This window comes from Lampris incognitus, chromosome 12 (assembly GCF_029633865.1).
Source record: "Lampris incognitus isolate fLamInc1 chromosome 12, fLamInc1.hap2, whole genome shotgun sequence".
Lineage (NCBI taxonomy): Eukaryota > Metazoa > Chordata > Actinopteri > Lampriformes > Lampridae > Lampris > Lampris incognitus.
Genome location: NC_079222.1, coordinates 48,305,051 through 48,329,537, shown reverse-complemented (window position 1 = coordinate 48,329,537; position 24,487 = coordinate 48,305,051). Strand labels below are relative to the sequence as shown.

Sequence of the window (24,487 nt, the reverse complement as noted above, 5' to 3'; positions counted from 1 at the left end):
TGCAATATTTATTGCATTGTAATAGGCGGAGGAGGTCAGACCAGAGAGAGCTCTGACGTGGTCAGATTCACATTCCTCATTAATGAGCTTTAAAGTCATGTAACCCTAGCAGCGGACAGATTTATTATATGAGATTCTAATGTCATTATTTAGAATTGAGGGATTAGGATTATGTGTTAAGTTTGTGTGGCTGCCAACTCGTGTGGACGTTATTGGAAATGAAATGTTGGATACAGTTGTAAGACGGGCAAGTCAGAAGAAAGAGTAAAGCAGATATGAGTAAATCAGAGGCAGAAAGGTTAACCCAACACCACTTTAAAAAGAAGTGGCAGGTGTTATGGACCAGGGAAAGCAGGGGGAGGCATTTATTCACCATTAACCCACAGATTGGTGCATATGAGAGCCGGGGGGGAAATAGGAGAGAAGAAAACGTCATCGCTTGGTTAAGACTTGGACATAGACGACTAAATAACACTTTCTTTCCCCCTCATTGATGAACATGAATCTGGTATGTGCATTAGCTGTGGTGAGGGGGAAACTGTATGATGTCGTTAAAAGTGGTAGAAAACATGAGAAATGTTGCAGATTAGGCTACAAGAGATGGGGGAAGAATTTAACGTAAACAAGATTGTTAATAAAGCACCGTAAAATAGGAGTATCATATTTTTTTCATTACAGTACTAAGAGCAACGGGGCTTATAAATAGTATTTGAGTTCATTTGTCGTATGTATTTCATGTAGTCCGGCTCCTCATTTCATATTCCAGATCAGTAGATGGCGGTAATGCGCTCTTTTGTTGATTGCCAAGTGCTGTGAACAACACAGAAGAAGAGGAGGAGGAAGAAGAAGAAGAAGAAGACGAAGAAGAAGAAAAGCGAAGGAAAAGAAGAAGACGAAGAAGATTAAAAAAAATGTTTATATGCGTTACAATACAGAAGAAGAAGAAGAAGAAGAAGAAGAAGAAGAAGAAGAAGAAGAAGAAGAAGAAGAAGAAGAAGAAGAAGAAGAGTAGTCCGGCTCCTCATTTTATATTCCAGATCAGTAGATGGCGGTAATGCGCTCTTTTGTTGATTGCCAAGTGCCGTGAACAACACAGAAGAAGAGGAAGAAGAAGAAGAAGAAGAAGAAGAAGAAGAAGAAGAAAAGCGAAGGAAAAGAAGAAGACGAAGAAGATTAAAATAATTGTTTGTATACGTTACAATACAGAAGAAGAAGAAGAAGTAGAAGAGGAAGAAGAGTAGTCCGGCTCCTCATTTTATATTCCCGATCAGTAGATGGCGGTAATGCGCTCTTTTGTTGATTGCCAAGTGCCGTGAACAACACGGAAGAAGCGGAGGAAGAAGAAGAAGAAAAGCGAAGGAAAAGAAGAAGACGAAGAAGAAGGAGTAGGAAGAAGATTAAAAAAAATTGTTTACAATACGTTACAATACAGAAGAAGGAGAGGGAGAAGAAGAAGGAGAGGGAGAAGAGGGAGAGGTGGGAGTGACGTGCGCCGGTGTTGCTGATGCTGCTTGTCGGGGCGAACCCGTCCAAAACCCCGTTGTGGTGACAGTACTCCCATCACCGCTACTCTGAAGGTAGCAAAGGCGAAACAGTCGCCGGGTATATGACCAGTTCACCGGGCTCAATATGGGGGGATATGCCGCTGTGCCGCCAGCGGTTCGGATGATGGACGGGTGGTTTTTAGACGATATATTGGTCCGAGTGTATCCGTCTGGTCGCCTTTGTATGAATAACGCCTTTTTTGTGATGACGCAACGCGTTTTAAGCCCTCTTTACCCCCCCCGCAGGTACCCGTTAACGATGGCTCAACAATCGCAACCGGGCCCCCTGCCCGCCATCCACGACCCCGCTGGGCTCGTAGTCACCGCCAACGTGCAGAAGGTGGCGGTTAGTAAGAAGAAGGTCCTCAGTCCGGAGGACAGCGAGCTGTTTGAGCTAACCCAAGCAGCCGGCATCACAATGGACCAGGAGGTCTTCAAGTGAGTCGGGCGCTGCGTAAACAAATCTAATACGATTAAGCTCACGCGGATTTTTTGGGGGAACTATGGAGGGAACCCCCAAATCAGTTTGATCTTTGCTAAAGAGTATTTGGTAACACTTTAGCATGGGGAACATATTCTAAGTAACAAAAACCTAATTAATAGTGAATTAGTAATGATCAAGATGCCACTTTAGTATGGGGAACATATTCTAAGTAACAAAAACTTAATTTAGAGTAATTTAACACTATGAACACTTGTAGTGTTGTGTGTTGTTATGTAAGAACAGAGCATATTCATTAAGTGTTAGTAAGGGAGAATAACTCTTCTTGTGGTACTACCACCTTATAAAGTCCATACTAAGCAAAGCATACTGAGATGGTACTACTAATAAGCAATACTTCTGAGGTTATAGAGGGAAAACTCATAGTTAATGGCTTACTGGTTGTATAATAAGGCCATGCAGAATACGGCATTAATGAGTACGTAATAATGACCAATTAAGAGCCAATATGTTGCTAATTTGCATGCTAATAAGCACCTAATTAATGGTGACTATGTTCCCCATACTAAAGTGTTACCGAATATTTTAAGTACACATTTTTCATTTAATCTGTTCATTCCAACTTATAGTATTCAATATCCATAACTATGATGTGGAGACATTTTATCCATATTTCTTAGCTAAGGTTTCCGTGTGTTTTGATTTGTGCTCCAGACGGCAAAATTGCTGTGGCCTGGACCCGTCCCACACCTGACTTTCATCCGGCCCACATACCGCGTGGAGCGATGGCACTTGGGCAGTCCGCTCCTGTTTGCCAGATCTGGGCCAGAACCAAGCCATAGCAATGCCGCATGTGCCACATATTTGCCAAAGGTGGCCCGTATTTGTTTTGTGAAATTTGGGCCATATTCACCATTTACCACACGGGCCACTTCAGGGTCACATCCAGATCACATGTTGCCGAGAGCGCCGCATCTTTGCCAAAAAAGGCCCACATTTGATTTCGGCATATTTGGGCCATATTTGCTATTATACATGTGGGCCACTTCAGGCTCACATCGATTTTGTCAGGGCCAGAAGAAGGCCATCAGTGCCACATCATTGGCCTGAAGTGGCCCACATCCGGATGCTATTTGGGGCCACTGATACAAGAATGGAGCTTTTAAATGTTCAAAACAAAGTTTCCAGCCTGTCTCAAGGGGGCTTGAATTATTTGAACTGAAGTGGATTTTCTCGTAGTTTCATTTGAGAGAGGAATTTAATGTCGAGAAAGCTCAATGACACAGATTTTTTTTTTTACCAGTTTCCGTCCTACTGCCTCCTTTGCCCTTTTCATGCCCCCAATAAACAAAACACTGAAAGGAAGTAAGCCAACCACTCTTTCAGAAATAGGCTTACTAATTTTTTTCCCCCTTAAACACAAAATTAGAAGCAACAACTGAGACCAGTTTCAACTTTGTTACATGTGTGTTATGGTTAAACAAGAGAAAGAGGGAGGTCAGTACATATTCCTTTTTATTCTATTGCCCTCCAAGGATTATGGTGGACTTACTGAAGATGAACGTGGCTCCACAAGCAGTGTTCCAAACTCTGAAGGCCATGTGCGCAGGCCAAAGGATAGTTGATACCTGTGGGGGAGAATCTTCAGCAGCCTCTAACACCACTGGTACCAGCACAGCACCAGCAGAGCACAGAGGTCAGTTACTGATAAACACGTGGTGGCACCACAATGCACCACTGTGTATTGTGAAATGTCTCGATTGCAGGCAAATCCAATTTGTTTCTCAAATCTGATCTTAAGGACTGACTGTCCACATTATTTGAAAATGATCAGGTCGGATTTGTGTGTAATCACGTAGGCATGCATACATGTGCTGCAGGCTATGAAGAATGGAGATGTATCTTCTCACTCTTCAAGCCAGTCAAAGCCCTAACTGTGTATTTACTTCACCCATGTACTAAACCAGCTGATTCTAATCAACACAACTCTTCTGCTATGTAGGAGAAACTAGTTAATGAAATCAGTTGGTTTAGTACATGGGTAGAGCAAATAAATGGTTAGGACTTTGACTTGCATGACCTGGCTCTCCTACCTCATCTTTATGCCATAGCGTTGTCTAGTCACGAGGCAACTCCATTACTGATGCTGTCTGATATAACACAGGAGGTTGATTTATGCAGCCATGTTTTGTGTTGTAGTCATGGCAACACTTTGTAAGCAAGGAGCTTGGGGCCATAAGCGTTGTGAGTGATGTAAAGGATAATTTGAAAATCGATTTGAGCAGCCAGAAGACGCATGACTTGAAGTGTGTTTTGAATGCCGTTTCAAACCACCTATGTTTGCAGTTTAAATATGATTTACAAAATTTCATTTCCATGTGTTTTTTTTTTTTTTGGTTTCCAGACTTTATAAAAGCAGTCTGATTCCAATCAGGAATATGCCAAAAGTCAGATTTGAGCAGCCAGTCTGAACATGGCCTTAATGACAGAAGTTATGTAGAACCTTGCTGTTGAAGTTTTGTGATAACCTTTTTAGAAGATCTTAGCTAGTCAGTTTTAGCACTCTGCAATGAAACTGGCATCACTTTCTAAGCCAGTCTCTCACCCACAGAAAAGGTGTCTGGACAAAGGAATATAACTGAAGAGAGAGCTACCGTTACACCCCTTGTCAATAAAAGGAAAGAAGTGCTAAAAATATCGATGCAAAACAAAGCAGAGTGCTTACAGCAGTGAGTCCCTATGAATGTTTGCTACAGGTGCAAAACAGGTAGCGGACTCATTCAGAACATATGGAGACTTAATGAAGAGAACAAAATGATGGAGCTGGAAACAGTGCTATAGCAGAACTGCTCACTACCCAGACCTTTGAAGCTGTTAGAATAGATCAGTTGGGTTTGTGCAGCATCAGCAGTAATGTGGACGTTGTACCGGACCACGTGGTGAAGAGGGAGCCGAGCCGGAAGGCAAAGCTCTCAGTTTACCAGTCAATCTTCATTCCAACCCTCACCTATGGTCATCAGCTTTGGGTAGTGACTGAAAGGGTGAGATCATGGATACAAGTGGTTGAAATGAGTTTCCTCCGTAGGGTGTCGGGGCTCAGCCTTAGAGATAGGGTGAGGAGCTCGGACATCCGGAGGAAGCTCGGAGTAGAGCCGCTGCTCCTTCGCGTTGAAAGGAACCAGTTGAGATGGTTCGGGCATCTGATAAAGATGCCTCCTGGGCACCTTCCTTTGGAGGTTTACCGGGCACAGCCAACTGGGAGGAGACCTGGGGATAGACACAGAACTCGCTGGAGGGACTACCTCCAGCAAACTCCTTCAGACCGTGTGTACGCACAAATGATGAAGGCCCCGCTGTCTTAAAAAATGTAAATGCACACCTTTTAACTAAATGCATAGCATATTAAAGCTGCATTCATTAAAGAAAGGCTTTAATAGACCACAATATTTAAAACCGTTAATTTACTAATGCGTTAGCCAGATTTATTTAATAACCATCAAATTGATGTCTTTTCATCCTCATCAATTATTGTCGTAAATGAAATATTCAACTATAAAAACTGAGTGTCCTCAGTCCCAGCTCACAATGGAGTATATGAGAATTTCCTTATTGGAAAGTAACAGTTTCTGTTTTCATTGTTTTTATTGATTTGGCCTGTAATGATTGGCTACTCCCACCAATTTCTAGTGCCACCAATTTGCGCATATGTAGCCAATGTTTAACCGGTTAACTGGTAGCCTGTTAAAAGGCATGCAGGGTATATAAACGATTATGATTCACCTCCAAGCACATGTTCATCAGAATCAGAAACACTTTATTTGTCGTTTCATTTCATGCGCTTGGGCACATGAAATGAAATGAAACATTGTTTCTCCCAGCCCACGGCAGTGCAACACAAAGACAAAACACATCCAAAAACCACAAGAACTACAAGAACACATATATCCAAACTGACACATATATCTAAACTAAAAAAAAAAAAAAAAATCTGTCCAGGAGAACGAACGCCAGCCAGGATGACTGCCAGAACTGCCGGTCTGCATGGGCTAGCAGTTAGTTTAGCCTGTCCCACTTCCACGTTGTATCAGACCGCCCTCGGTGTTTCCTCTTTGGGCGCAGCTCCGGTCAGGGCTGTGGTTCTTGGGCCCACAGGATGCAGCAGACCACGCTGCCTCAGCTGATCCAATGCCAGCTCTCCCAGCCAGACACCTTCGACACACCGCCCCACACTCCACATGACGACGCTAAAAACACAGTCAAGGCTAGGCGAGGCCGCCGCCAGACCGCCCTCAGTGTTGTCGGAAATGCCAGTCTGCATGGGCTAGCAGTTAGCTTAGCCTGCCCCGCTTCTGTGTCCTGTCAGACCACCCTTGGTGTTTCCTCTTCGGGCACAGCTCCAGGCAGGGCCGTGGACCTGTGGTACCTAGGCCCACAGGATGCAGCAGTCCAAGCTCTCCCAGCCGATCCAGAGCCAGCTGTCCCAGCAGTCAAACGAAGACAGACTTAGATGCAGACGTGGATAAAGACACTGCATGGATGGTACTGGATGAGGCCGCCGCGTGAATTTGTGTCGCCATCTTCCTGCACCAGAAGTGGAAATCTAAGATGGAATATCTAGCCTTGCTGGAAGATACTGCTGCTGGTGCCTTCAGGAGAGAGAGCATCTTCAGAGACGACCAGGACGTGTTTGAAGTGAATGACAAATGGCTTATTAGCCATTTCCCACTGCCAAGACAAGTTTTGCTACAAATATGCAATTCCATGGATGGTATCTCAGCATCGGACTCACTGCTGACTGCTCTCATCCGATACCTTCTCAGGGTCAAGTCCTCTCCACCATCGGTTTCCTGGCTACAGGGGGGATGGTGGAGGTTATTTCTGCTAAAGGAGATTCTACCAGTTGTTAGATACAAGGATTCACATACTTTTTTCCAGCCTGGACTGTGAATGTGTGTGCGATAAATGAGTTTCCCACCAGGAGTCATTGCATGAATACCCTGCTAAGTCAGATAATAAAGCTGGAGGAAATGAAAATGTGGATGCAACATGAATTGCCGAGTTGTGACGTCATCTCAGTTATCATCGTGGCCACCCACATCATGGAACAATATAATTTAGCTGGAACAGTATTATCCATCTTTGATTCTGATCGGAGGTAGATCATCTGGTAGATGAGCTTCAGGTACAAGTGGCATTTTCGTTATCTACAAATGACCAGTATCTTTCTGCTGCATTTGTGTTCGTAGCTCTGAAGATGTTTGTTAAATGAAAAATGAGCATCCACAAGTATAACATGCATGACGGCCTGCATGTCTTGCTTACTTCGACATGAAGCACATGAATATGACCAAACTGGGTGAACAACTTCCTACTTGCTGTAAACTGCCACCCGATATCCACATGAAAGCACAGTTAGCCAGCATAATAGGGTGGAGAAGTGGGCGGAGTTATCTAGAGCGGCTTTGGTTCCCTGGGGAAAAAAATCCATTCATATTTCCCATGTGTCTGGGCGCTTAAGCATTTTTATCTTAGATACAAAACTCTCCTGGTTGAATCATCGATATAAACAATTTTTTATTTTTTATTTTTTTAGACCCCCCCCCCTTTTTTCTCCCCAATTGTACCCAGCCAATTACCCCACTCTTACAAGCCGTCCTGGTTGCTGCTGAACCTTTTGCCTTTCCTTTCAGCCTTTGCCGATCCGAGGAGGGCTGCAGACTACCACATGCCTCCTCCGATACATGTGGGGTCGCCAGCCGCTTCCCCCTGACAGTGAGGAGTTTCACCAGAGGGACGTAGCACGTGGGAGGATCACACTGTTCCCCCCAGTTCCCCCTTCCCCACGAACAGGCACCCCGACTGACCAGAGGAGGCGCTAGTGCAGCAACCAGGACACATTCCCACATCCGGTTTCCCAACCGCAGACGCGGCCATTTGTCTCTGTAGGGATGCCCAACCAAGCCGCAGATAACACAGGGATTTGGACCAGCGATCCCCGTGTTGGTAGGCAACAGAATAGACCACCACACTACCCAGACGCCCAAGGTGTATAAATTTATCCGTGATGAGGAAAATGGTCACAAGCTGTTATATCACAAAAAGTAGTTCAATATGACCTCGTTCAGCCAAATCTCTCGGGATTACAAACATGCATAAAACACACCAAACCTTTTGGAAAATGTTTTTATTAACAATTAAAATACAAAACCAAAACAACAGCAACAGAATCCATAACAATTAATGCCTTTATTTAAACTGAAAGTGTCCTTCCTGAGGCCGCCGAAGCGCCAAATATTTGCTGTTGATTACTACTGAAGCTCCAGAGCCCAAAAAATGGTATTCAGGACAGCCCTAATACGTAGTATAGAATACAAAAAGGGTGGGTGAACCACAGTGAATAGAAAGAACATACCAGGAAGCACCTAATAGTAAGTAGTACCAACATATATAATATGTTGTCACATAGTAAACGGGGCTTTGTGTGGTTCAGGAAAAGCCTTAATAAGTAAAAGATCCCAAAATCTGTAAGAAAAGACGAGCTAAGACCTTTACCTTATCAGATGCTGATGCCGAGCAGAATTTATTCCCAGTTGCTAATGTTTAGGAACCACCTTTCCTCGTCATAAGGGATGAAAACAAAGTTAATCCAGCTCAAAAAGAAAGAGACATGTCTCAAATTGCATGGCTGCACCTTGAGTGAGTATTGGCACAACAAGCGCGTTCCTCAGGGACTCTGCATCCAAAAAGCTCCTACCATTGAGAAACAAAATGAGGACTACACACACAGACCAAAATCTACTTTTTGACTCACACCACCCGCTGGAACACAAACCGAGCGTCATCAGAACTTTGCAACACAGAGCGGACAATGTGCCCAGCAGCACTCAGGCCCAACGAGAAGAACACAAACACCTGAGGGGAGCTTTAAAAACCTGCGGCTACCCCAGTTGGACCTTTGTGAAAACTGCAATACGTTCCAAAAAGACCAACCAGGTGAGCGACGAGGAGAAAAGGAACAGAAGGAAGAGCACAGTCATCCCGTATGTTTCTTGGGTCTCCGAGAAACTCAGGAGAATTTTCAACAAACACCGCATCCCGGTATACTTCAAACCCAACAACACACTCCGACAAAGACTGGTTCATCCCAAAGACTGTTTACCACACCCGGAAAAGCAATCTGGTGTATGCCATACAATGCAATGAGGATTGCACTGACCTATACATAGGAGAAACCAAACAACCACTACACAAACGGATGGCCCAACACAGAAGACCAAACTCCTCAGGACAAGACTCAGCAGTCTATCTACACCTAAAAGAGAAGACACACTCCTTCGAGGACAGCAACGTACACGTTTTGGACAGAGAAGATAGATGGTTTGAAAGAGGGATGAAGGAAGCCATCTATGCGAAACTGGAAAAACCATCCCTCAACAGAGGAGGAGGTCTACGACACCACCTATCTCCCACTTACAATGCCGTCCTTTCATCTCTACCCAGGAGACTCAAGAAGCCTAGCCTCCAAGAACAACAGTCGGTCACTAACGGCTCCAAAGACTCTCATGACCACTGAACAATGAAGTCGAAACTAACACCCCCAACGACCGTCGCTGCTAAACAAATGCAAATCAATAGGTCCGATGGCGACGTGCGCTGCTGGACATTGGAGCACAGGAGAGCCACGCATATCAATAGCTCCGATAACGACGGGGGCGTCCAAACATCGGTACACAAAAGAGCCACTCATATCTATGGCTCTGTTAGCGACGGGCGTTGGTAAACATCGGGACACAAAGAGCCACGCATATCAATAGCTCTGACAACGACTCCTAGAGGATAAATTCTGAGTCTCATCGCCAGCCAGTCAGACTAGCTTGGTCTAGTCAGAAAGGCACGAACTGAGGAAGCCTCTTGGATGAGAGGCGAAACGTCTTCAAGGATACATACCAAGTCCAGTTGCACTTGATTCAACTCCTTTGGATAACCAAAAAGTGGTGCAGAATATTGAATAAATGTTCGACGGATCTCATGCTGTTGATAATTGAAGAGGTCTCATGACACGAGGTGGACGCATTGAAAGACATTGCAAATCATTAAGCATGTATGGGAGAGAAACTGGGCGATGAGTTTCACAATGTCATTGACTATTAAACACTCTAGTCATATGAAAATGATCTGATGGCAACCAAACTCAAGACATACAAGCATGACACCCTGGATTACATTCAGCTTAAAGTCTACAAGTGGGTCCAAGAAGAAGATCCTCAGCATCGATCCACCACAAGCCACCAGACTAACCAGTCAGATACCACCAGGGCCGACAGTGATTTCCCTAGTGACGGCAATTCTAACAGGAGCTCCTACCACCATCTGGTAGGCAGAAATCACCATTCAAAAAACGGCAAGTGGCATGGAAGAAAACGAGGACGGGTAGGAGGAAACCCAAACCTCAGGAACAAGACCTTCACCAGAAGCCAGAAGAAGCCAGAATCCTGTGATTAACCTTTCAGATAAGGTACTCACTCCCCATCATCTTTATGCTCTCACCAAAGATCCAAGCTTTGTCCCCACATGTAAGACAAACTCTTCAAGGGGAAGATGGATTTATTCCTTTTCTTTAGAAAGATTAAACTGAAATATGTTGGGCATCTCTGATACACAAAGGTCTGATGAACCTGTATTTAAGCCTAAAAGCACATTTATGCCTTATACCTCAAGTCCATCGATTCAAACTTTTTGCAGAATAGTCGAGCAAGAAACCTTTGACTTATTGAAAGACAAACCCCTCATTTTCTCTCTAATTTTAGAAAATATCAATATTTGGCTATACAAGAATTCTCTAAATACTCTTGAGATTTTCATCAAACCTACCAACAAAGGAGGCGCTATAGTCATTCAGAATATGTCAGACTACAAAGAAGAGGCCTACTGGCAAATAACTGATGAACTTTTTTTTTGTGTGGATTTTTTCCCCCTTTTCTTCTCAATTGTATCCGGCCAATTACCCCACTCCTCCGAGCCGTCCCGGTCACTTCTACACCCCGTCTGCCGATCCGAGGAGGGCTTCAGACTACCACGTCTCCTGCGATACATGTGGCTTCGCCAGCTGCTTCTTTTCACCTGACAGTGAAGAGTTTCACCAGGGGGATGTAGCGCGTGGGAGGATCACGCTATTCCCCCAGTCCCCCCCCAAACAGGCACCTCAACTGACCAGAGGAGGCGCTAGTGCAGTGACCAGGACAAATACCCACATCCGGCTTCCCACCCGCAAACACAGCCAAGTGTGTCTGTAGGGACACCTGACCAAGCCGGAAGTAACATGGGGATTCGATCCCCGAGTTGGTAGGCAATGGAATAGACTGCTACGCTACCCAGATGTGCCGTACATTTTTTTTTCTACAAAAAACTTGAGACTAACCCAACCCTTTGATTTCCAAAAAAAAAAGATTGATGTCAAAGGCCGAGCTCTTGAACTGAAATTGATCTCTAAGAATGGATTTGATTTTTTTGAATTGTAAACATCCTGTAACTCCTGTGCTCTATATGCTGTCTAAAATCCATAAAAGCTTGGTTAAAGCCAAAGGCCAAACTGTTGTAGTCAGTAATTATTCTCTGCTAGAGCCATTATTTAATTATGTTGATCATTTTCTTAGGCCATAGGTTCAGACGCTTCCTTCATATATTAAGGACGGCTAATTTATTAAACAAGTTATCAACATTAAAAGATTTACGTGACAATGTCTTTCTTGGAACCTTAGATGTGGAAAGCCTCTACACTAATATCTCCCATGACAGAGGTCTTGCGGCTCTGGAGTATCATCTAAAAGACCACATCGAGGAAGCACTGCCACCCAGTACATCCATCTGTGAGCTAGCTGCTTAGGTTCTTAAACTGAACTACTTCTCCGTCATTGGTGATTTCTTCCTACAACTCAAAGGAACATCGATGGGTTCTACTTTTGCTCTAGAATATGCTGATTTACTATATGTGGGCTTTTTTTGAACAAAGTTATGTTTTTTTTTTTGTGTGGCTTTTTCCCTCTTTTTTTCGCCAATTGTACTTGGCCAATTACCCCATTTTCCGAGCCTTCCCGGTCACTGCTCCAGCCCCTCTGCCGATTCAGGGAGGGCTGCAGACTACCACGTGCCTCCTCCGATACATGTGGAGTCGCCAGCCGCTTCTTTCACCTGACAGTGAGGAGTTTCGCCAGGGAGACTTAGCATGTGGGAGGATCACGCTAGTCCCCCCAGTTCCCCCTCCCTCCCGAACAGGCGCCCCTACCAACCAGAGGAAGTGCAGCAATCAGGACACATACTCACATCTGACTTCCCACCTGCAGACACGGCCAATTGTGCCCGACCAAGCCGGAGGTAACATGTTGATTCGAACCGGCCATCCCTGTGTTGGTAGGCAACGGAATAGACCGCTACGCCACCTGGACGCCCCCTATAAATCTATTTTCAATCTGATTTCTAGACTTGAATCTAAAGTCCAGTCTTTTGAAGCTCTTGTTCTTGGTCCATCTCCCTCAGCCGTGAATAGACTCGGCTCAGTCCAAATTGTGATACTCTATGGACCTCCTGGCTGTTACTCACTATTTCTTGAAGAATTTGGGGAATTTGACTCAGGTCTTGGTACTCATTCTGATGATATTCCAATTCTTGATGATTTCAATATTCATCTGAATAAGGCTGCTGATCCTCTAAGTAAAGCCTCTCTGGTGCTAGTTGATACTTTTGGGTTCGCTCAATTTGTTAAAACAGTCGAGTCATTGCAGTGATAACACTGCACGGCCAATCGTGTCTGTAGGGATGCCCGACCAAGCTGAAAGTAACACGGAGATTCAAACTGGCGATCCCCCCGCTGGTAGGCAACGGAGTAGACCGCCACGCCACTCAGGTGCTCCCGCTGCTTAGGTTCAGGTTCTTAAACTGAACTACTTCTCCTTCATTGGAGATTTTTTCCTGCAACTCAACGGAACATCGATGGGTTCTACTATTGCTCCAGAATATGCTAATTTATATGCGGGCTTTTTTTTTAAACAAAGGTATGTTTTTAACACTAACGGAAACCCCTTCACAAAATTCTCAAATGGTTCAGATATCTTTTGCATTTGCCAAGGGACTAGCAATGAGTTGAATGATTTTGTTAATCTCCTCAACAGTATGAATTCTGACCTAAAGTTCTCAGTTGAATATGATCGTAAACCTGTATCTTTTTTGGATATGTGGACTGTACTATGCAATGGCAGCCTCACCACTATCAAAAAGAAACAGGAGTACGTTCCTCTTATCCAGCAGTGCTCATCCCAGAGTTCTGAAATATGATTTACCCAAGATTCAGTTCTACAGGCTCAGACGCCTATGTCACTCCTATGAGGAATTTATTGATAAAGCTCCTGCAGTGAAAAAAAACGTTTTTTGGACAGAAGCTATGCTTTACAGTGCATTAATGAGGCTTACCAAGTTGCATTTTATAGATCCCGCTTTGAACATTTACAAAAAAGTGCCCAAAAGTAGATATAGCAGTAAGTGGCGAGTTTGGGATTCAAACCAACATAGACAGCTAGACGTTGAAAGCTTCAACATCTTATTTAAAAATATCCACCAAGTTTGGTGATGTTTGGACAAACTGTCATTGATTTACGGCCGTACGTGTTGGGAACTTGTGGCGCCCCCTATTGAGCGATTTCAAAATACTTTTACACATGTGGTTCAACATTGTCATGAAAAATATCCTGTGAGTTTTGTAATTATTGGAAAATTTCTGATTTATAGTCTGATTTGTGCTATGCCACGCCCGTTTTTATTTGTAACGCCCCCTAGTGGTCGACTTGAATGCAACTTTTAGGGAATGTACTTATGTGCAAGTTTTGTGAGGATTGGCCCAACGGTTGCTGACTTTGGTCTATGTATGTGCTGAGTCATGCCCTCTTGGAGTTCATTGGTCAGTATATTAAAACTAAATGAAATTTATAAACATTTTATCAAAATACAGATTTGTACAAGCTTTATACAAATTTCGACAAGCTTGGTGTAATAATGATCCATAGAACATTTGGTTGAAATCGGAGCTACTGTTTAGGAGGAGATGTCAAAAATGTGTTTTTCAAAAAAATAAAAAATGGCGGAAAATCTGGTCAGGCGGACTTTAGTGGTTTTTGAGGGAACTTTATAGAGTGAGGAGAGATGGATGTCTGTACCAAGTTTCGTGTAAATTGGACTTACAGCGTAGGAGTTGTGACCTATCAAATTTGACCTTTAATTATAGTGCCCCCATCAGACCGATTGGGGTCATATTTCTTGAGCAGCACTCGCACCCTACTTCCAATCTCTGGGCAAAGTCTCACGTCTCTACAACTTACCATGTCACTGGACTTTGTGCAGACATTTCTGAATAATAATAAACGAGCACGAAAACAACAGGGTTCCAGATTACTCTGTCTCCTGTGTCACTACGGGTACTCCTCAGGGCAACAAAGACTCGGGCAACCAGCTGGTGCCGGCCAACATTAGGGCAGATCTGAAACAGACTCTTTTAGCTCCTTTAAAAGATGGAAATTAGCCATGTGGCAATTGCGCCCAATGCCACAACACATGGAAAACTCTTGTTTTTAGACATCCTAGATCAGGGAAAGTTTTCCTGCTAAGGGCTTTATCACATGCACCACAGAACATGTGATTTATTATTATTATTTATTAAATTGCCCATGGGTGGCACAGTGGCGCAGTGGTTAGCGCAGTCGCCTCACAGCAAGAAGGTTCTGGGTTCGAGCCCGGGGTAGTCCAACCTTGGGGGTCGTCCTCTGTGTGGAGTTTACATGTTCTCCCCGTGTCTGCGTGGGTTTCCTCCGGATGCTCCGGTTTCCTCCCACAGTCCAAAGACATGTAGGTCAGGTGACTCGGCCATACTAAATTGTCCCTAGGTGTGTGTGTGTGTGTGGGGGGGGGGGGGCCCTGTGATGGTCTGGCGGCCTGCCTGGGGTGTCTCCCAGCCTTCTGCCCCAGTGGCTGCTGGTATAGGCTCCAGCATCCCCACGAACCTGAGAGCAGGATGAGCAGTTCGGATAATGGATCGCTGGTTCGAATCCCTGTGTTACCTCCCCACAGACACAATTGGCCGTGTCTGCGGGGTGGGAAGCCGGATGTGGGTATGTGTCCTGGTCGCTGCAGTAGTGCCTCCTTTGCTATGTCCCCCTGGTGAAACTCCTCACTGTCAGAGGAAAAGAAGCGGCTGGTGACTCCACATGTATCGAAGGAGGCATGTGGAAGTCTTGAAGCCCTCCCCGGATTGGCAGAGGGGGTGGAGCAGCGACCAGGACGGCTTGGAAAATAGCCCAAGTAGAGTTTGGGAGAAAAAAGGGGAAAAGCCCATGTGATAAGATTGATATAGGTAAAACGACATGCCTGCTTAAACATAGGAGTAGTGAGTAAAGCAGCTCCATCAGACGTAGTGATGTAAACTATCCTGTTGCCCGTCGTTTTAACGAATTCTCACACCCTATCTCCTCTCTACGATTTCAGGGCGTTGAACACATTGAATTGCCGAGAGGGGGCGATATGGAAAGAAAGATATGCCAAAGGGAGCTCTTTTGGATTGACACTTTAGATACACTTCAGCCCTACGGGCCTCGACGAGGATTTTGATATGCGTGTCATGCTGTAATCCAGGATGTTCTCCTTTCCTGTTTCCTCTCTAGAGGAGAATTTGGGCTCTGTGGTTCATGATGGCCCTCGCCTGATACCTTTCCAGAGTGTCCTGTGTTATATTTTTGTTCTGATATGCTTGTCTTTTCTTAGAGATTTGGGGATATTTTACTTATGACGGCTTCTGCCTGATTCCACTCAAAGCCCCATTTACTATGTGACGATGTATGTGTTGGTACTACTATCAGGTGCTTCCTGAACTGGAGTTGGTCTCCGGGTGCTGCAGCTGCCCACTGCTCCTATACAATAGGATGGGTTAAATAGAGAAGACAAATTCATTGTAACCTGTACAATGACAAAAATAAAATGGCTTTTAAATAAAGTGGCTTTCTTATTTCCTTTTTTTTAGAGGATAGGATTGCTCAGATATTCTAAAAAAAAAACAAAAAAAAAAAAAAAACAAACCTAAAACAAAGCAAAAAAACCCCCCCAAAACCCAAAGATGGAGAGCTGGTGTGTCCTCATCACTGCTGGCCGTGTTTTAGATGAGTCAGACTGAAGCTGCTCTGTGTCGTTAGTGATCCTTCTAATGAGACACCCTCCCTTCCACGTGATCATTTCTATCTGTTTCATTTCTCGAGTTTTAATTGGTAAGTTCCTCCCAAGGAAAAAGTGAATACTGATATTCACACCCTGAATGCAACTGTTGGTAAGAGGCTGATGTTTCATATAACCTAAGAAGAGCATCACACTAACAGTAGGAAAAAAAGTTTGAAAAGAGTTCAGTTCTTTCGAGGGACCAAGTGATGAAGACCTCTTTGTAAATTGTGCTGGAGAACATTTTGTACCTGATTAGTTCAACTGATACCAACTACCGGAAAATGGTGAGATTGCTCCCTCCGGGTTGGGGATGAGTTGTTGCCTCAAGTGAAGGAGTTGAAGTATCTCGACGTCTTGTTCACGACTGAGGGTAGGATGGAGCGGTAGATTGACAGGCAGATTGGTGCAGCATCAGCAGTAATGTGGACGTTGTACCGGACCGTTGTGGTGAAGAGGGAGCTGAGCCGGAAGGTAAAGCTCTCAATTTACCAGTCAGTCTTCGTTCCAACCCTCAACTATGGTCATGAGCTTTGGGTAGTGATGGAAAGGGTGAGATGGTGGATAGAAGCGTCTGAAACGAGTTTCCTCCGCAGGGTGTCTGGGATCAGCCTTAGCGATAAGGTGAGGAGCTCGGGACATCCGGAGGGAGCTTGGCATAGAGCCGCTACTCCTTTGCGTCGAAAGGAGCCAGTTGAGGTGATTCGGGCATCTGATAAAGATGCCTCCTGGGCGCCTTCCTTTGGAGGCTTTCGGGGCACGTTCAATTGGGAGGAGACCCGGGGGTAGACCCAGAACTCGCTGGAGGGACTACATGTCCAGTCTGGCCTTGGAATATCTTGGGATCCCCCAGGAGGAGCTGGATAGTGTTGCTGGGGAAAGGGAAGTCTGGAGTGTCCTATTTAGCTTAATGCTACTGCGACTCGACTCCGGAGAATCGGCTGATGATGAGATGAGATGAGATGAGATGAGACCGTTCAACTGGTTTAAAGTAGCATCTCTATTCAATAAGACAACCTTACTGAATAAGGGTACATCACTATTAGGCTGCAAAATTCGGCCAGGGTTATAGACGTTTAAATTACCACAGAAAGGTGAATCAGTTCATCTGGATATGTTTATTGAGAGAGAAACGTGTCATCACTCATCTAAGTGACCCCTTCAGTCTAAACTGACTGCAGGTGTCCCCACCCTTATAAACAATACAGTGGCATAACCACCGAAACCAACGATCAGAGTTACAATGGCCATGTGTACTATTCACAAATTGATTTGGGAATGTTTGCAATCACAACATTGTAAGATGGTGACAGATATACTCTTAGCCCCCCCCCCCCTTGGTTCAGGGATGGTCGTTCCCTCTTCACATAGATGGCCTCTTTGACTCCCCTTTCAAACCAGCGTTCCTCCCTATCAAGGTAATCCAAAGGAGTTGAATCAAATGCAACTGGACTTGGTATGTATCCGTGAAGACGTTTCGCCTCTCATCCAAGAGGCTTCCTCAGTTCGTGCCTTTCTGACTAGACCAAGGTAGTCTGACTGACTGGTGATGAAACTCAGATATTTATCCTCTAGGAGTCGTTGTCGGAGCTATTGATATGCATGGCTCTTTGTGATCAGATGTTTACCAACGCCCGTCGCTAACAGAGCCATAGATATGAGTGGCTCTTTTGTGTACCGATGTTATGGCCGCGCCCGTCGTTATCGGAGCTGTTGATATGCGTGGCTCTCCTGGGCTCCGATGTCCAGCCGCGCATGTCGCCATCGGACCTATTGATTTGCATTTGCTTAGCAGCGACGGTCGTTGGGGGTGTTACTTTCGACTTCATTGTTCAGTGGTCACGAGAGTCGTTGGAGCCGTTAGTGACCAACTGTTGTTATTGGAGCTAGGCTTCTTGAGTCTCCTGGGTAGAGATGAAAGGACGGCATTGTAGGTGGGAGATAGGTGGTGTCGCAGACCTCCTCCTCTGTTGAGGGATGGTTTTTCCAGTTTCGCATAGATGGCTTCCTTCACCCCTCTTTCAAACCATCTATCTTCTCTGTCCACAATGTGTACGTTGCTGTCCTGGAAGGAGTGTGTCTTCTCCTTTAGGTGTAGATAGACTGCTGAGTCTTGTCCTGAGGAGTTTGGCCTTCTGTGTTGGGCCATCCGCTTGTGTAGTGGTTGTTTGGTTTCTCCTATGTATAGGTCAGTGCAGTCCTCACTGCATTGTACGGCATACACCAGATTGCTTTTCTGGGTGTGTCCTACACGGTCTTTGTGATGAACCAGTCTTTGTCGGAGTGTGTTGCTGGGTTTGAAGTATACCGGGATGCGGTCTTTTTTGAAAATTCTCCTGAGTTTCTCGGAGACCCCAGAAACATACGGGATGACTGTGCTCTTCCTTCTGTTCCTTTTCTCCTCATTGCTCACCCGGTTGGTCTTTCTGGAACATGTTGCAGTTTTCACAAAGGTCCAACTGGGGTACCTGCAGGTTTTTAGAGCTCCCCTCAGGTGTTTGTGTTCTTCTTGTTGGGCCTGAGTGCTGCTGGGCACATTGTCAGCTCTGTGTTGCAAAGTTCTGATGACGCTCAGTTTGTGTTCCAGCAGGTGGTGTGAGTCGAAAAGTAGATATTGGTCTGTGTGTGTAGGTTTCCTGCAAGGTGGAGGCTCCTGTCTTCCCCGATGTGGACGTCACAGTCCAAGAAGGGCAAACTGTTGTTCTTTACATCTTCCCTTGTGAACTTAATGTTCTTGTCCACTGAGTTGATGTGTTTGGTAAACGCTTGCACCTCTTGTGTTTGGATTTTGACCCATGTGTCGTCCACATATCTGAACCAGTGGCTCGGAGGTGTTCCTCTGAAGGAGCTCAGGGCCCTGTGTTCTACCTCTTCCATATATAAGTTGGCCACAATGGGCGATACTGGTGAGCCCATTGCACAGCCATGTTTCTGTCTGTAAAACTGACCCCTGAATTGGAAATATGTAGTGTTCAGGCAAAGGTCCAGTAGTTGGCAAATCTGGTCTGGGCTGAGGTTGGTCCTATTGTGGAGAGTGTCGTCCCATGGCAAAGGTTCCCTCACAGTTTCCAAAGCCTCCATGGTTGGGATGCAGGTGAATAACGAGGTCACATCGTAGGATACCATGGTTACATCCGGTTCCAGTTTTACGCCTTGGACCTTGTCCATGAAGTCAACGGAGTTTTGGATATGGTGAGGTGTTTGGCCCACTAAAGGAGTCAAGATGTTGGCTATATGTTTGGCAATGTTGTACGTGACCGAGTTTATGCTGCTGACGATGGGCCTGAGGGTTTTTCCATCTTTATGGATCTTAGGGAGTCCATATATGCATGGAATGTTATCTTGTGGGTAGAGACGGTGGTATTGTATCCGATCAATGGTTCCTCCTTTCTGTAGTTTCTGTAGGTACTCTATTATTCTCCTCTTGTAACCACTAGTAGGATCGCGTCTCAGAGGTTCATAGGTGTCGGTGTCGCTGAGTAATGACGTGATCTTGGCGTGGTAGTCTGTTGTGTTGAGGATAACCGTGCATCTCCCCTTATCTGCTGGAAGGATAGTGATGTTTTCATCCTTGCTCAGGGCTGTCACGGCTTTCCTTCCCTCCATGGTTAGGTTGGAAGGAGGGAGTTTCGCATTGGACAGAGCTGCTGATACCTTTAACCTAAGCTGTTCCGCCTCGGTTTCTGTTAGATTGTTTTTCCTTATGGCTGATTCTGTGGATGTGATGAGGTCAACTATAGGTAGCTGTTTGGGTGTCATGGCGAAGTTCAGTCCTTTGGCTAAGACCTCCTTCTCTGATTGGGAAAGTACCTTGTCCGACAGATTCTTGATCCATCTGTTCTGCGTTCCGTTTTGTGTGGGATGTTCTGTCTTTTGTCTCCAGGTAAGTATATCTGCTTGGCTAGTGTTGTTGGTTCGTCGCTGTAAGTTTTGAAACTTCCTCGTCTGCCTTTCTTTGGTTTTGTGGTGTTGAGATAGTTGGGCTTTCTTGGTGAAATCAGTAATCCTCTCCAAGACCGCACCAGGCAAGTTGGATGTTATTTGCTGGAGTAGTTGGTCAGATTTCTCCTTCAGCCCTTCAATAGTGAAATGGACCTGTCTCACTCTTTCATTCAGGAGTTGATTCTGTGCCTTCTCTATGATTCTGTCTGCTCTATGTCCTTTCATTGTGGTACACAGGCACAGGCTAGTGGGTATGAGCCTGTGTTGTCTGTATTTGGTCGCTGTATTTGGCTAACCATGACCTGGATGAATGAGAACATTCACAGACAAACTCCCTATCAAGGATGTGCACATCCTCATCCTTGAAAGAGTGGCCACTGCCCTGTAGGTGCCTTTTGTGAGCAATCTTAAAATGCTGTGATTGCAAACATTCTCGAATCCTCTGTGAATAGTATACATGGCCATTGTAGCTCTAGTTAATGGTCACGCCCATATTTGCATATGAAACCGATCGTTGGTTTCGGTCGTTATGTCGCTGTATTGTTTGCAGTCACGTAATTCTGATGACGCGCGAGATTCAGATGGACGAGATGGAGCTAGTTTAGCCCGAGCTGTGCTAGTCCAGACGATGTTATGAGAGAAAGGTGTAAACAGGAAGTAAGACATGTTGGACATGATCTTATGTCATGAAGAGTGCTAGTCTAGACGATATTATGAGAGAAAGGTGTAAACAGGAAGTAAGACATGTTGGACATGATCTTATGTTATGAAGAGTGCTAGTCTAGACGATGTTATGAGAGAAAGGTGTAAACAGGAAGTAAGACATGTTGGACATGATCTTATGTTATGAAGAGTGATTTCTTTGACCAAGTGGTCACTGCACACACGCGCGTTATCCGACTCCGTTTTCAGTCAATTTCTTGCATTTTTCCCCCTCATGAACAACAACTTTTGGTACTCAATAAAAACCCCTTGTGGCCTCTCAGTTCATGACGCCAAACATAGGCATTTCAAAAGTTTGTGATAGTGCTTCCTATGTAGAAAATCACTTGCTGCCTCCATCCGTAGCTCGTGACGTCATATGCAAACAACCTATAGAGAAAAGGTATTGTTTATAAGGGTGGGGGTACCTGCAGTCAGCTGAGACTGAAGAGGTCTCTTAGATGATGATGACATGCTTCTCGCAATAAACGTTGTGTCCCGATGAACTGATTCAACCTTCTGTGATTTTCTTTTTTGTTTTTGGATTTAAGTTGGATTTTTCTCCCCGATTGTATCCGGCCAATTACCCCACTCTTCCAAGCCCACCCGGTCGCTGCTCCACCTCCTCTGCCGATCCGGGGAGGGCTGCAGACTACCACGTGCCTCCTCCAATACATGTGGAGTCGCCAGCCGCTTCTTTTCACCTGACAGTGAGGAGTTTCACCAGGGGGGCGTAGCGCGTGGGAGGATCATGCTGTCCCCCCCAGTCCCCCCCAACGACCAGAGGAGGCGCTAGTGCAGCGACCAGGACACATACCCACATCCGGCTTCCCACCCGCAGACACGGCCAATTGTGTCTGTAGGGACGCCCGACCAAGCCGGAGGCAACACGGGGGTTCGAACCGGCGATCCCCGTGTCGGTAGGCAACGGAATAGACCGCCACGCTACCCGGACGCCCCCAACAACAACATCTTTTGCTAATCATGTACATAAGAAGCATCTGCAGCACCCTCACTAGATCTCTGTTAGGTTTCACCCCGCAGTAATGTCATGTGTCTATCACTACATCACACAAGTAAAGGTTTACTTTTAAATTGAATCGAAGGAAGAGAACATATATATATATATACACTACCGTTCAAAAGTTTGGGATCACCCAAACAATTTCGTGTTTTCCATGAAAAGTCACACTTATTCACCACCATATGTTGTGAAATGAATAGAAAATAGAGTCAAGACATTGACAAGGTTAGAAATAATGATTTGTATTTGAAATAAGATTTTTTTTACATCAAACTTTGCTTTCGTCAAAGAATCCTCCATTTGCAGCAATTACAGCATTGCAGACCTTTGGCATTCTAGCTGTTAATTTGTTGAGGTAATCTGGAGAAATTGCACCCCACGCTTCCAGAAGCAGCTCCCACAAGTTGGATTGGTTGGATGGGCACTTCTTTGAGCAGATTGAGTTTCTGGAGCATCACATTTGTGGGGTCAATTAAACGCTCAAAATGGCCAGAAAAAGAGAACTTTCATCTGAAACTCGACAGTCTATTCTTGTTCTTAGAAATGAAGGCTATTCCATGCAAGAAATTGCTAAGAAATTGAAGATTTCCTACACCGGTGTGTACTACTCCCTTCAGAGGACAGCACAAACAGGCTCTAACAGGTACTATTTAATGAAGATGCCAGTTGGGGACCTGTGAGGTGTCTGTTTCTCAAACTAGAGACTCTAATGTACTTATCTTCTTGCTCAGTTGTGCAACGCGGCCTCCCACTTCTTTTTCTACTCTGGTTAGAGCCTGTTTGTGCTGTCCTCTGAAGGGGGTAGTACACACCGGTGTAGGAAATCTTCAATTTCTTAGCAATTTCTTGCATGGAATAGCCTTCATTTCTAAGAACAAGAATAGACTGTCGAGTTTCAGATGAAAGTTCTCTTTTTCTGGCCATTTTGAGCGTTTAATTGACCCCACAAATGTGATGCTCCAGAAACTCAATCTGATCAAAGAAGTGCCCATCCAACCAATCCAACTTGTGGGAGCTGCTTCTGGAAGCGTGGGGTGCAATTTCTCCAGATTACCTCAACAAATTAACAGCTAGAATGCCAAAGGTCTGCAATGCTGTAATTGCTGCAAATGGAGGATTCTTTGACAAAAGCAAAGTTTGATGTAAAAAAAATCTTATTTCAAATACAAATCATTATTTCTAACCTTGTCAATGTCTTGACTCTATTTTCTATCCATTTCACAACATATGGTGGTGAATAAGTGTGACTTTTCATGGAAAACACAAAATTGTTTGGGTGATCCCAAACTTTTGAACGGTAGTGTATATATATATATATATATATATATATATGTTAAGTTTACCAGGAGCAGTCCAATATTTGACTTTACTTTCCTGCTTTCAAATTAATGGTATTCCTCTAAAATTGTGTGTGTGTGTCTGTGTGTGTGTGTGTGTGTGTGTCTGTGTGTGTGTCTGTGTGTGTCTGTGTGTGTGTGTGTGTGTGTGTGTGTGTCTGTGTGTGTCTGTGTGTGTGTGTGTGTGTGTGTGTGTGTCTGTGTGTGTGTGTGTGTGTGTCTGTGTGTGTGTGTGTGTGTGTGTGCGTGTGTGTTCTTGTTTCCTGTAGAAAACGCTACCGTGGTCCCTTCCAAGAGTGCCAAGTCACCGCTGCCACCTTATTCAGCCCGCGGGGCGGCGGCGCGAGTCAGCAGTAAGGCCGTGGTCTACAGCTCCCAGGATGGAGGCTCTGCTACCGCTCAAGGTCTCTTCTGCTGCACCGTGGTGCCTCTCCGCCCTCACTTGAAAGCTCTGTGCAGATTCTCTTGACTCAAAGCGGGCGCAGGCGAGACGTGCATACTGCATTTACTTTGTCGCACGAGAGCAGATGCTATGTGTATTGTCATGAGTGTGTTTATGCATGTATGTGTGTAAATATGAACTTGTCATCTCGCACTCCAAGATTCATTAGCATAGATAAACACGTGCTCCATTAGCTCCAGCATAACGAGTCTGCATGACATGTAAGATGTGTCCTTATTCATCAGGGCAGATGAGTACTGGTCATTTAAAACAGTGCAGTACTGACAGACAGGCATGTCGACTGAAGTCACGCTGAGGTCAGATGACCAGTTTTGTAGGCTGTTTTTGCAAGTTCTAAAAACCACTTGGCTATTCTGTGATGTGGTTGAGCTTGGTTTAAATGATAACATAGAGCTTTATGAAGGTGGTAAGATGGCGGCGTGAAGTCATGTTTGCGGCAGCCTCACCCAGTACCGTCCATGCGGTGTCTTTGTCCACGTCTCCGTCTCAGTTTGTCTTCGTTTGATGGCTGACCAAGCTCTCCCTGCTGGATCTGCAGGGAGAGCTTGGTCAGCCTGGAGCTCTGCCTGAAGATGAAACGCCGAGGGCGGTCTGACAGGACGCGGAAGCAGGGCAAGCTAAGCTAACTGCTAGCCCATGCAGACCGGCAGTTCCGATAACACCGAGGGCGGTCTGGCAGCGGCCTCACCTAGCCTCGACTGTTTTTGGTGTTGTCATGTGGAGCCCGGGGAGGTGTGTCGAAGGCCTCTGGCTGGGAGAGCTGGCGCTGGATCGGCTGGGGTAGCCTGG

At 45.2% G+C, this 24,487-nt stretch overlaps 1 protein-coding gene across 2 annotated transcripts in view; it reads left to right on the top strand.

Moving 5' to 3' along the window:
* Positions 1–845: 845 nt before the first annotated feature.
* mzt2b (mitotic spindle organizing protein 2B) overlaps positions 846–24,487 on the top strand; it is a 24,650-nt gene continuing 1,008 nt past the window's right edge. The window contains exons 1-4 of one of the 2 annotated variants that reach the window (XM_056290750.1): positions 846–1,577; positions 1,791–1,982; positions 3,522–3,682; positions 23,505–23,639. In XM_056290750.1, the coding sequence (XP_056146725.1) occupies positions 1,804–1,982; positions 3,522–3,682; positions 23,505–23,639 (475 nt within the window). In that variant the 5' untranslated portion in view covers positions 846–1,577; positions 1,791–1,803. Of the gene's footprint in view, positions 1,603–1,790; positions 1,983–3,521; positions 3,683–23,504; positions 23,640–24,487 lie in introns of both variants that reach the window. The other variant, XM_056290751.1, reaches the window with a different exon arrangement.